The sequence below is a fragment of the Pelodiscus sinensis genome, chromosome 2 (genome assembly GCF_049634645.1).
Source record: "Pelodiscus sinensis isolate JC-2024 chromosome 2, ASM4963464v1, whole genome shotgun sequence".
In the NCBI taxonomy this organism is placed as follows: domain Eukaryota; kingdom Metazoa; phylum Chordata; order Testudines; family Trionychidae; genus Pelodiscus; species Pelodiscus sinensis.
Window position 1 is genome coordinate 62,061,971 of NC_134712.1, and position 12,831 is coordinate 62,074,801.

The 12,831-nt window shown below is 45.5% G+C and overlaps 1 protein-coding gene across 1 annotated transcript in view; it reads left to right on the top strand.

Annotated features, from left to right (window-relative positions):
• CA8 (carbonic anhydrase 8) overlaps positions 1 to 11,177 on the top strand; it is a 54,727-nt gene extending 43,550 nt beyond the window's left edge. Inside the window, 1 exon segment of the mRNA XM_006113631.4 lies at positions 10,516 to 11,177. Within this exon segment, the coding sequence (XP_006113693.2) occupies positions 10,516 to 10,650 (135 nt within the window). The 3' untranslated portion in view covers positions 10,651 to 11,177.
• Positions 11,178 to 12,831: the final 1,654 nt, after the last annotated feature.

Sequence of the window (12,831 nt, forward strand, 5' to 3'; positions counted from 1 at the left end):
CCTCATATTATGCTCCCAACTGGAAAGAAAAAATAGGGAAAAGCTTTTTCAGACATCCCTGGACAATTTGTTTTTCTAACTGAACACTTATGAAGAATTTACTTTGTGGTTCACTGAAGCACAGAACAATTGCATCCTCTGAGTCAGTCAGAATGTGTCTTTCTAACAGTGATACAGTGAGCAGCTGTCATTCCACTATACTCACTGTGAGACTTAGCTGGTTCTGAATTGAGTGGCTAGATCTCTAGCCCCTTTGAATAGGTCATTCGTACAAAATGATTTTCAAAGAAAATGTAAAAATATATTTTCACTGGCTGTGGCTGGAGTAATGTGGAAATATTTTCGGCAAAATAAAAAACAATGTGTAATTCATAGCATTTTGTTCATCCAAAACAGTGCCTGTTTTCCTAGCAAGTGGATCTAAGGTACATGAAAATTTCAAGAAAAATTGGAAACAAAAAACTACCTACATGATAATGGGTCCATTTTCCAAGCAAAGATGATTTTCATAGAGGAAATTTGAATATTCTCAGGTTTGTTGTGCTATGAAGAAAATAGCTATTTAATTGAAACATGAATAAAGCAAAATTTAGATGCTGAAATAAGGAAAAGTGACTGAAATGTTTATACAAAATTCTGAAAAGCAGAAACTAACAGTGGTTTTGTCACCAGCTATGATACAAATGACAAGCTGTTTCTACACAGTGTTTAGAATACAGAAAAAAAAGCTTTGCTCTGGCTTAGGTGTATTCTACTTAGTTCACTTTGTGGGCTTGAACTGATTCTCAATAGAATTCCAAGGGAATTTTAGGATGGATTTTAGAGAGAAGAGGTTTGGTCCTTCTTATTCCACTCCAAAGATCATCTCCTGCATTCTGGATCTGAATATGAATGGACTCCCAGGTGGAATAGGTATGTGCTGGGAGAGGGATCCACTTCTATTGAAACATCCTTCTGCTCCCACACCCGGAGGTGTTTGGCAATGTTAGTGTCTGTGAGGGGAGGGAGGCATAGAAAGGGGGACAGGATGGCAAAATACTCCTCACTGGGTGGGGTAGGGCAAGAGAGTAACTGTTTCCCTTTTCTCCTTTGTGGAAGTTATCTGGGAAAGGTAATATAGGCTGGGCCTGTTTTATCTTTCCCACAGAACCATTTCTTCAGTTGTCATGAGCAGCATTCCCTCTAAGATTTTCCAGCTATGAGTGGAGTGAATTTTGACTTGTGCACCAATATTGAGGTCATGTCTGCTGATCTGGATGTTTGCCACCATGGTACACAATTTATGAATGTACACATCAGGCTGCTGGAGAATACCCTGCCCCCTCTCTGGCCATGTAGCAGGCCCCATTTCCAGCACAACATGCCAGAACAGGTCCTGGTCTCCCCTGCCACGTGGTGTCTCCGACCACTGAAGCAGGCCTCCCACCACATGGCTGCGGTATGTTCCGCCCTCCCGGCTCCCCGCTTCAGTGGCTCTTTCACCACACCATCTCAGCCGGCCCCACTGAGAAGCCACCTTCTGAGCAAGTGCTGCAGCCCGGCTTTCCAGAAGAGGTGGGTGGGGGAAGAATTTTTTTGTGTGTGGCTGCGCAGGCACGCACCTTAGTGGGAACTATCCTCATGACCATAGCCAAGGCTTGCAGAGTTCATGCAGTGTGTGTGGCCTCAAACCATGCTGCCAGGAACTAGACAGGCAGAGAAAAGGGCTCCAAAGCTGATAGAGAAGCAGTGCGCTGGAGCGTGATGGCCCTGACCCTCTACAGATCAAAGATTTGTGATAGGGTTGCAGAACTCAGTCTGTGGGACTAGGGTGAAACCTGGTTTCCTGACTGAATGGTGTGGGAGCTGCTCTGTAAGGAAAGCTGCCAGGAGGTGAGTGATTCAGCCCAGAGTACACTGCAGAACATTAGAAGTTGCAGCTGTGGATATTTCCAAAATTTGGGCTTTACATAAAGACTTTTTCCTGCTTGATTGGTTTTTATTTGAAGTCTCCAAGCCTCCAGACATCAATCGAAGGCTGAACTCTTGTGAAATGCTTCTTCCCAAACCACACTGGTTTCAGATTGTTTCAGTATTGATTCAGTTCAATTCTGGTGGGAGAGGCAACCTTCAGAAAAGCCACTCTACCAGCACTTGGCTTCTGAAGTCCCCCAGGCCTGTACTGTGTTTCTTTTCAGTTTGAGTTAAATAATCATAAAATAAAAAGGAAAATATCTTCAAGAACAGGCACCTGTACTCCAGCTCAATTAATACAACAGCTCTGCCTTTAAAAGCATTCTTAAGCCTCACTGCTCTGCCCTCCTTTCATCTTTTCAGTCCCAGCTGTCTCCTTACATCTCATCTGTGAGAGGCACCACACAAGTGATTTCAGAACCTGCTGCTCTCTGAGGAAAGAGAATCTCAGCTACAGGGAAGAGCTAGCTGCTAAATCAAACACATACATCTGGAAAGAAGTGACTCTGTAGTGCTTTACAGTAAATAACTGAGATCATGTTTATCTTCTGAATTACAGGAGGAAACGGTGTTCCCTGCCAATAAAGCAGCTACTAAGACAATAGAAAATACCACTGGCTATCTTGAAGAACTCCACTCTCCTAAATATCTGGGGTTAGATTTTCATACCCCTCACTTTATATTATTTATGCATACAGGGGGCCTCTGTGATACCCTTTGCCCCTCGGGGCTGGAAGAACCCTTTCTGTGTAGTTTGAGATCTTTACTGTAGAAAAAAATGGAAGCAGTCATGCAGGAAGATGAATAGATGGACTTGGTAGGGGATACGCATCATCCAGTTCCTCCTCCCCCCCCCCCCGCTGATCTCTCAGAAGTTACATGGAAATGATGGCATAGTCACACGCTCCATCACTATTTCTGTGGAGCACCAGTCTTAGGAGGCAGTGTAGTTCGGGTGGTGGTGAGTTGGGTGCCTGGGCAGAGATACAGAGGTTCAATGTAAAATGGCAAAGACTACACACAACAGAGTCTCTTTTTAAAAGGTTTTCATGCAAAAATCCCCTTTGAGTATGTAGTACTCTAAGTGGGGAGAATCTGCCCTCTATATTTTGTTACTATGCCAAAAATGTAGTTCTTTTGTTGTTGTTGTTTGTCTCTCGGGAGCCGAGGAAGACATGTTGTGCATTTCATTTGTGGAAACACATTTGGCTCCGGAGCCCAAAGGTCAAAGTACACATGCGGTTACAGATAGGGCATGGGACGCTGGTTGTCAGGACAGGAGGGAACATAGCTGTATGTCGTCTTTCATGTGCAGCTGCAAGGTGTTGGCGGCAGTCGTCCTCAAACTTTGTCACTGCTTTCCTCATAAGGGAATGCCAGTAAGTCCTGTCTGCAGCAGCTAATTCAAGCTGTCGAGGTTGAAGGCCTGTCCACTGCAAGTTGGTCTTCAGATTGTCCTTATACTTCTTCCTCGGGTGTCCCTGTTTGTGACTACCACGTACTAGCTCCCCGTAGAACAGCTACCTCAGGATCCTGCTTTCATCCATGCGGAGAACATGGCCAGCCCATCGAAGCTGGGTCTGGAGGATCTTGGCTTCAATGCTTGTGGAACTAGCTCTACCAAGCACTTCTTGGTTAGTAATTCGGTCCTGCCAGCGTACCTGCATGATTGATTGTAGAGAGCGCATGTGAAACTACTCCATCCATTTGATGTGCCTACAGTACAGGGTCCATGTTTCACGGCCATACAGGAGAGAGGTGAGGACCATGGGATTATATATCTTGAGTTTAGTTGAAAGGCAAATATCTTTGTACTGGAGAACTTCAATATACAATCTCCCAAGTGCCTGACTGGCTTTCTGGATCCTCGCTGTAATCTCTTTGTCAAGGGATCCATCACTTGTGCTGCCCAGGTACTTAAAGCTGTACACTACCTTCAGTTGTGTGCCATCGATAGTGATGCATGGCTGTGGAGGAGCACTATTTGGTGTGGGCTGGAAGAGGACTTCTGTCTTTCCAAGGTTAATTGTGAGACAGAACAGTTTGGGTACTTCAGAGAACCTGTCAATGATGGTCTGCAGGTGGTTCTCTTGGTGTGCCATAAGCAGGGCTCGCCGAACCGTGGCGAGCCCTGCTCACCAGCCACACTGTCTGGTGATCTGCGCATGCGCAGATTGTTCTGTGCATGCGCAGATCGCCGGAACCCGGCTCTTCCGGGTTGCAATCTACTTGCCAGGGCGAGTAGATTGCATTATTTGTTGAGCCCTGGCCAAAGGGTGCAGTCATCGGCAAACAACACTTCAGTGATAATCTTGTCTAGTGTCTTGGTCTTTGCAGTAAGGCATCTCAAATCAAACAGTGAAGCATCCAAATGGTATCTGATGTAAATACCAAGATCTAGGCCTCTGACAACATGCATGAGAACTTGAGTGAGGAATGGGTTAAAAAGCACTGGGGCGAGTACATAGCCCTGGAAACGTTAAATTTCTCAGGGTATGTCTACACTACCACCCTATTTCGAACTAGGGTGGTTAATGTAGTCATACGAATTTGCAATTGGAGCCCGGGATTTGAATTTCCCGGGCTTCATTTGCATGTTGCCGGGCGCCGCCATTTTTAAATGTCCGCTAGTGCGGACTCCGTGCCCGCGGCTACACGCGGCACGAACTAGATAGTTCGGATTAGGCTTCCTATTCCGAACTATCTAGTTCATGCCGCGTGTAGCCGCGGGCACGGAGTCCGCACTAGCGGACATTTAAAAATGGCGGCGCCCAGCAACATGCAAATGAAGCCCGGGAAATTCAAATCCCGGGCTCCATTTGCAAATTCATATGACTACATTAACCACCCTAGTTCGAATGAGGGTGGTAGTGTAGACATACCCTCAGATGGCACACAATCCGAAAGTAGTTCTCCTGTCATGTGGTCGTGAAACAGCTTGATGAATGAGATGAACTTCGGTGGGCAACCCAGCTTCCTGAGGATGATCCACAATACATCTCTGTTGACCATGCCGAATGCCTTCGTCAGATCAATGAAGACAGAGTAGAAGTTCATATTCTGCTCAAGGCACTTCTCTTGCACCTGTCTCATTATGAAGATCATTTCGACAGTACTGCGATTAGGGCAGAAGCCCCATTGTGACTCGGGGAGACTCACTTCTGAAATTGTCGAAATCAGCCCGTTCAGGATGATGCGGGCGAAGATTTTCCTGGCAATGGAAAGCAGCAAGATACCTCTGTAGTTCCTTCAGTCGGCTTTTGCACCCTTATTCTTAGAGGGTATGTCTACACTACTGTGTTATTTAGAAATAAGCTATTTCAAAATAGTTAATTCGAAATAGCTTATTTTGAAATAATGCGTCTACACACAAAATGCATTTCGAAATAGCGTGTTCACACTGAGTGGACGCTGAATCACATTTAAAGCCGGCTGGAACCAGGTCTGGCTGGACATCAGCTCAGGAGTTACTTTGTGTGGCTGCTGCCTGAGGCTATCTGAGGCCTATGTTTAAAGGCTCCCCTCCCCCTCGGACAGTCGGTTCTCAGCTTTCCCTGCCTGTTTACCTACCTCGATGAGGGACAGCAAAGCATTTTGTCTCTGTGTGCTCTGCTTGCCCTCAGTCAGGACACCACAGCACTCTGCAACATGGAGCCAGAGCTGCCCCTAGGCACTCTGGTGCTGCTCTTGGACACGTTGATGCGAGCCTGACTGCACTTTCTGCAGGCTGCCATCCGGGAGGTGTATCGGGGGGGTGTCAGTATCCAGGATCCCTGCGGGAGAGCTTCCACCCTGAGGAGCACTGAGAGCCTCCCTGGTCTGCCCCACTGGAGGCTTGTGCCTCATTCCTCCCTCACGTCCTTCCACTTACCACCCCCCAGCTCCCTTTCCTGATGTAAAATAAATTTCATATTTTTTCATAAACACAAACTGTCTTTATTTAACAAAACTGGAGGGGGGAATGAAACTCTGGTGAGACTGGGAAAAGGAGGTGGGAGAGGGGCAGAGAGAGGGTGGAAGAGGGGAGGGGAAAACCTGGGGGGAGGGAGCTGGAAGGGGGAAGCAAGGGGAAGAAGGGGGAGGGGAAGCTCAGGGCTCATGGGTGGGGGTCTCGCTGCACCAACTTGATTTTCATATGAAGCTGCTCCTGGGTTCGCATGTGGCCTTTGGTGGCCAGACTGGCAGCTATCCTGCCATTGATGGCCACATTCCTTCTTCTAGTGCGGAGATCATGGACGTTGGGGGCATCCCCCCCCAAACCTGAATAAGGTCCATGATCTCCACCCTGGACCACGAAGGTGCCTGCCTTCTCTGGGCCCTGGCAGTGCTCTTGGGAGCTGGCAGACTGCTCCTGGGGAGCGGTGGAGGGCTGGCTGCCAGTGGCTTGCTGGCTCATGCTTTAGGGCCACTGGGTCAGGGGCCCCGGTGGCCACTGCTGGCTCTGGGATGGCAGGCTTGGAGCTGGCACAGGCACTGTGGCCAGAGTCTACCCCTTTAAGGGCTCTGGGGAGAGAGGAGGGAGAGGAGTGTTCTTGGTTGAGGTCAGAGTGGTCACCAGGGCACCCTGGGAAGGCTGGAGGCCCCCTATTTAGAAATAAGTGTCTACACAACACTTATTTAGAAATAGATATTTTGAATTTGGCATTATTCCTCATAGAATGAGGTTTACCAAATTCGAAATAAGTGGTCTGCTATTCCGAATTTATTTCAAAATAGCGGTTTGGCTGTGTAGACACTAGGGCTGTGTCTACATTGGCATCCCTTTCCGGAAAAGGGATGCTAATGAGACACTTCGGAATTGCAAATCCGCGGGGGATTTAAATATCCCCTGCGGCATTTGCATTTACACGGCTGCCGCTTTTTTCCGGCTCGGGGTTTTTGCCGGAGAAAAGCGCCAGTGTAGATGCGATTTTCCGGAAAATAAGCCCTTTTCCGGGAGATCCCTTATTCCTACTTGCATAAGGGCTTATTTTCGCTTCTTTATGCTGGCGCTTTTCTCCGGCAAAAATCCCGAGCCGGAAAAAAGCGGCAGCCATGTAAATGCAAATGCCGTGCGGGATATTTAAATCCCCCGCGGATTTGCAATTCCGAAGTGTCTCATTAGAATCCCTTTTCCGGAAAGGGATGACAATGTAGACACAGCCTAGGAAAGTTATTTCAGAATAAGGGCTGTTACTTCGAAATAACTTTGCTGTGTAGACATACCCATACAGAGCAACTATCATGTCATCAGGAGGTCAGATGGCATTTCTTCCTCTTCCCAAATACTGGTCAAGACATTATTAAAACCTGAAGTGACTCCTCATTAAATGCTTTGTACAATTTTGCGGGAATTCCATCCTTGCCGGATGCCTTGCCACAACTCATCTGCCTGATGGCCTTTCTAACTTCGTCAATAAATAGAGGATCTCCCAGGTCTTCAAGGGTTGGCATCTGAAGGATTTGTTCCAGTGCTGACTGATGTTGGACAATTCAGGAGCTGACTGAAATACTCTTTCCATTAGTTATTGATGCCAGCCTTATCCCTGATCAATGTGGTTCCGTCTGCAGACAGCAAGGGGACAGAGCCAGACTTAGAAGGACCAAAGACTGACTTGATGGAGCTGAAAAACTCCCTTGGATTGTTTAATTCAGCATAGTGTTGCACCTCTTCAGCTTTCTTCTCCCACCACTGGTCGTGCATTTTGCGGATTTCTTGCTGAGCCTGGGCCTGGGGGAACTTAAACCTGTCTTTCTTAGAGATGGAGCCTGGATCATTCTGCTACTCCATAAATGCCTTGTTCTTCTTGGCAAGCAGGTCCTCAATAGCACTGTTGTTCTCATCAAACCAGTCTTGATGATTGCATTTCTTGGGACCAAGCACTGACTTCGCTGTCTCCATCACTATTTCTCTAAACTGGCTCCACTTCTGAGTTGGACCTCCAATCAATGGTCCATTGGCTGTCAGCTTTTCATCAAGGCTTGACTGGAACTTGCGCAGATGAGAAGGCTGCTGGAGTCTGGTAATGTTAAAGGCTGTACGGATGAGCTTTGGGTGCTTTGGGTGATGCTGAGTGATGTGTATTTTGAAAATGGTGCAGACAAGCCTATGGTCAGTCCAGCACTCTGCTTCTCGCATGGCTCTGGTGATAAGGACATCCCGAATATCATGTTGACGAACAATGACATAATCTATCATGTGCCATTGTTTCGATCTAGGGTGCATCCAGGTAGTCTTGTATTTGTTTGCCATTCCGAACACAGTGTTCGTGATGAGGAGGTCATGTTCTGCACATTTGCTCAGAAGCAATAGGTTGTTACTGTTCATCTTGCCAATGCCATGTTTTCCTAACACTCCCTCCCATCAACTGTGGTCGCAGCCAACTCAGGCATTGAAGTCTCCCAACAAGATCAACTTGTCGTTGACCAGCACTGAGTACAGAACGGAACTGAGGTCGATGTAGAACTGCTCAATTGTCTCCTCTGTGCTGTTCATGGTGGGAGCGTATGCACTGATGACTATTGCATACCGCTTGTAACTGAGGGGTAGGTGTAGCTTCATGAGCCTCTCGTTAATACTGACAGGCAGGTCCAAAAGTTGTTTCATCAGACTAGTCTTGACGGCCAGGCCGATGCTGTGGATCCTATCCTCATTCTGCGCTTTCTCTTTCCAGAAGAAGGTATAATCACTGGCTAGTTCAGTGAGAAATCCTTCTTCAGCAAGCCTGGTTTCACTCAAGGCAGAGATATCAATACCATAGTGTGAAAGCTCTTTAGTGACTAAGGCTGTTCTCCAAAGTGGTCTTATTGTGTCCTCACTGTCCATGAGCGTATGGATGTTCCATGCTCCCATTACCAACTTCTTTTTTTTTTTGCACAACATAACCTGTGCGTGAAGAATATTTTAGTGGGAAAACCTTTGCACAGAGATGATCCCATTCTCTCGGCCTCAGAAGTTGGAATCCAGTGGCATGAAAAATCGTTACTTCTGGAGACTACCTCAGCTGTATTGGATGGCCATATCACCTTAAATGCTCTGACATACCCCACGCACTCCGTAGTACGCTGCTGCAACGCCTTCTCAGCTGTTGAATCATAAGGATTTCCTCCACCTGATCCATTGAAGCAGTCTTTGCATGCTGGGATGAGCAAGTCCCTAACTCACCGAGGATTTCAGATCCATCAGCTACCCTCACCTGGTTTAGCTGCCCTGTCAAAGCTGTTGCCCGGGGTGTGGCTGTTGCCGCATGCAAAGCAACTACATGGAGCCACAGGTGAGAGTTGGGTGCTGGTAAAGATCAATAGAGGATGGGCCACTTCTTTAGAGGTACTACCCCATTTGAAGTACTACCATGCAACCCCATATATGCCCATACACCCCACACTTTATAGTTCTTCTACAACGTTTAATTATATAACAGATAACTCTGAGATGTTGCTTTCCTTCTACTATTATGTTCTTTTCTATTTAGAATACATGTGATTTTCATTCTCTTAAAATCCTATTTTAAAAACAAGCTGTCAAAAAGAGTGTGCTATTGAAGCAAGGGGCACAGATTTCAGCAATGCTGATGCTGCTTACCTTTTGTCTCATGGCTACCAAATAAAGATATGTTATTATGAACTCACACTCTGGCACTGTTCCTAATCTCACAGAGTCCTTATGCTGCTATCAAAGGAGTTATTCCTGGTTTACCCTCATCTAAGTGAGACCAGAATGAAGCCCCCTGTCTGTAGTATTATTGCATACATAGGGGGTGATCTAGAATGAAATGCAAGATAGGGAAATATCTGCAGGGCAGGCATTAGGTGATTTGTCACCATTGGCAGAAAACATTTTCTGTGCCCCCTCATGAATCCAAAATGCACAAAAACTTCAAAAATTAACACACCAGGCATTTGGTACCCCTGAATGTTGGCAGTTGCCCCAATTCCCAATCCCTGGGTATGTCTACACTACCACCCTAGTTCGAACTAGGGTGGTAATGTAGGCAACCGGAGTTGCAAATGAAGCCCGGGATTTGAATTTCCCAGGCTTCATTTGCATATTGCCGGGCGCCGCCATTTTTAAATGTCCGCTAGTGCGGATTCCGGGCTGCGCGGCTACACGCGGCACGGACTAGGTAGTTCCATGTTTCACGAGGAGTAATGGTAGTTCGGAATAGGAAGCCTAATCCGAACTACCTAGTTCGAGCCGCGTGTAGCCATGGGCAGGCAGGACCCCAGATGCTCTGCCGCAGGCGTCCCTGATTCAGCCGCTGCTGAAACTGACCAGCAGCAGCTGACTCGGGGACACCTGGGGCAGAGCCGGACTATTGGAAGGGGGGGCTATGATGGGTCTGGTATACCGGCACCCCCAGGGTCCTAAAAGTGCTGGATTATCAGAAGTTTACTGTATTACTAATTTTGCCTGTGCAAATGCAGTTTGTGTACACATTAATTTACACACAGTTACTTGATGATGAGAACTTATATGTTTAGACACTGAAAACCAAACATTCAACTAGAGCTCAGGCTGCTTCTGATCATGGGCCCCACAGTGAACAATCTAAAATATTGTGTGTCATTTCTTTGCCTTTTCAGATAGAAGAGTTTCGAAGACTGAGGACACACGTAAAAGGTGCAGAACTTTTTGAAGGCTGTGATGGAATATTAGGAGATAACTTTAGACCAACTCAGCCACTTAGTGATAGAATCATCAGGGCTGCATTCCAGTAGCAGAAGAAAAAACAACAGTGGAAAAAAAATCTTTATTCAGGCAAGTGAAAATTCAGCAGAAAAACAAACAACGGAAAGTAAGCATATTGAAATAATTTTCATGGAAGACGTGTTTCAGGAAGCAATGCTTTTAGACAAATGCTGTACTTTGAAATTTGCATTTTTTAAATTTTTCATCTGACACCACAATATGTTTTGCCTTTATCTGCTCTTGTAACACCTTATCATAATTAGATTCTCTATAGGTAGAGACTTCAAATCCACAGATATAGCTTTATATCTGCGTGTGTGGACGTGGATATCTGCAGCTCATTTTTGCAGATATGGGTGTGGTTATAAATTTTGTATCTAGAACCCTGAAAATTTGTGTATATCCATGGATATACGCAAATTTTCATTGATTTCAGTGAACATTGGCTTGTGCTCTGTCAAAGCAATTTGGTTTTCTGTGATAAGTGTGCTAAATTTGAGGATGAGTGATAGATTTGCTTAGTGATATAGATGCACTAGTTGATTTTTCCATTTTGTATTTTTAGGACTCCAGTCATCAACGAGTTGTTTTAGTATTACAGAGCTCTGCTCCTTGAGACTGATAAAGATGGAAGCAAATGACTTCATCTCAAGGACGGTTGTTTCATTTGGATTTCCTCTATTAAAATTGCATTAATTTACTCCAAATGCTCCACATTTGGGTACAGCCAATGTATGGAGAAGAGGATGCTAAATAATTGGCCTCTCTCATTGCTCTTGCTAATCTGTTGTTCCGTTAATCAGAGTAGCTGTGATTGTTTGTGATGTTTTCAGCATCCTCTGGCTTGAGGAACAAGACATAAAAGATTATTTGGGGTCCAGTGCATCAGCACAAATTCACATCTGAATCTTTACTACTCACGTGCCAGTTAATCAAAACTCCCAGTCAAGTTCCCTGGACCTTACGTTTAAAAATCCCTCAACATCATTATCATAGATAATTAATACACTCGCCATTTCCATGAGGAGAATAGCTGACAGTGCTGGGAACCTGGGGATTGGATATACTAACACTGAATGAAAGAGGACTTGCTGTCCAGACAAATAGTTGCCTTGGTAGGATCGGATCAGCCACAGCAGTATTTTTATTATTGAATCTGGAATGGAAATGGCCCAAACTTGGTAACTAACAATATTTAAAAACCCTCCAACATTATCAAGAAAATAGATCATTCCAGATGCAGTTGCTTTCTGTAATGACTAATAATACAAAACATGCAGACAGCTCAACTGCTACAGTTGACACCACCTAAAGCATACATTCCAGGATTCATGGGTCATACACAGGCCTGTCACAATGTATGGTGTACCCCATTCAATACATCAAATGCCCAAGTATGTGGGTGAAATGAGACAATCACTATGTTTCTTGAATGAACTCACACAGAACAATGATAAAAGCCCAAACCACCAATTCACCCATGGCCAAATGCTTTTTACAAAGTGATCACTCTATCTTTGACCTCTGAGTCCTCATCGATATAGGAAACCTCCACAACACCTTCAAAAGATGAGTCTGGATACTTACATTTGTAACTCTTCAAACACTAAAAATCATGGAGTCAGACTTTGTCTACACTGCTAAGTTTAAAGTGTTGCTGCGGCAGTGTGGTGATGGCACCAGTGCTGGGAGAGAGCTCTCCCAGCCCAGTAGGGAAACCACCTCTGTGCCGGGAGTAACTGACAGCCCTGGAAGTCTGTTTACACAGGCACTTTACACTGCTATAACTTACTTATACTGATGTAGCTCAGAGGAAGGTGAGTCTTGTTTTTTTACGCCCTCGAACAAGAAAGTTACAGCACACTAAAGTGTGGTATAGACAAGCCCTCAGTAAAGACAGATTTATGGTTTATTATACCAATCTGTAATCCTCTAACCTTCTTTTTTCCTATGATGGGAGAGGTGTTAACTGCCCCCTTCACTTTGAATGGTCTCTTAAAACATGTGTTAAGCATATGGAATTAACAGTCTGTTTCACATTGTATTTAGCTGTGACACTCTAGGCCACATCTTCACTTGACCTGCTGGAGATCGCTCTTCTGGCATTCGATTTAGTGAGTCTAATTAAGACCCCTAAGTCGAATGCTGAAGGCAGTTCAGGCCAGCATTGGTTCTTCTGGCACTCATGAAGAGTAAGGGAAGCCAATGGA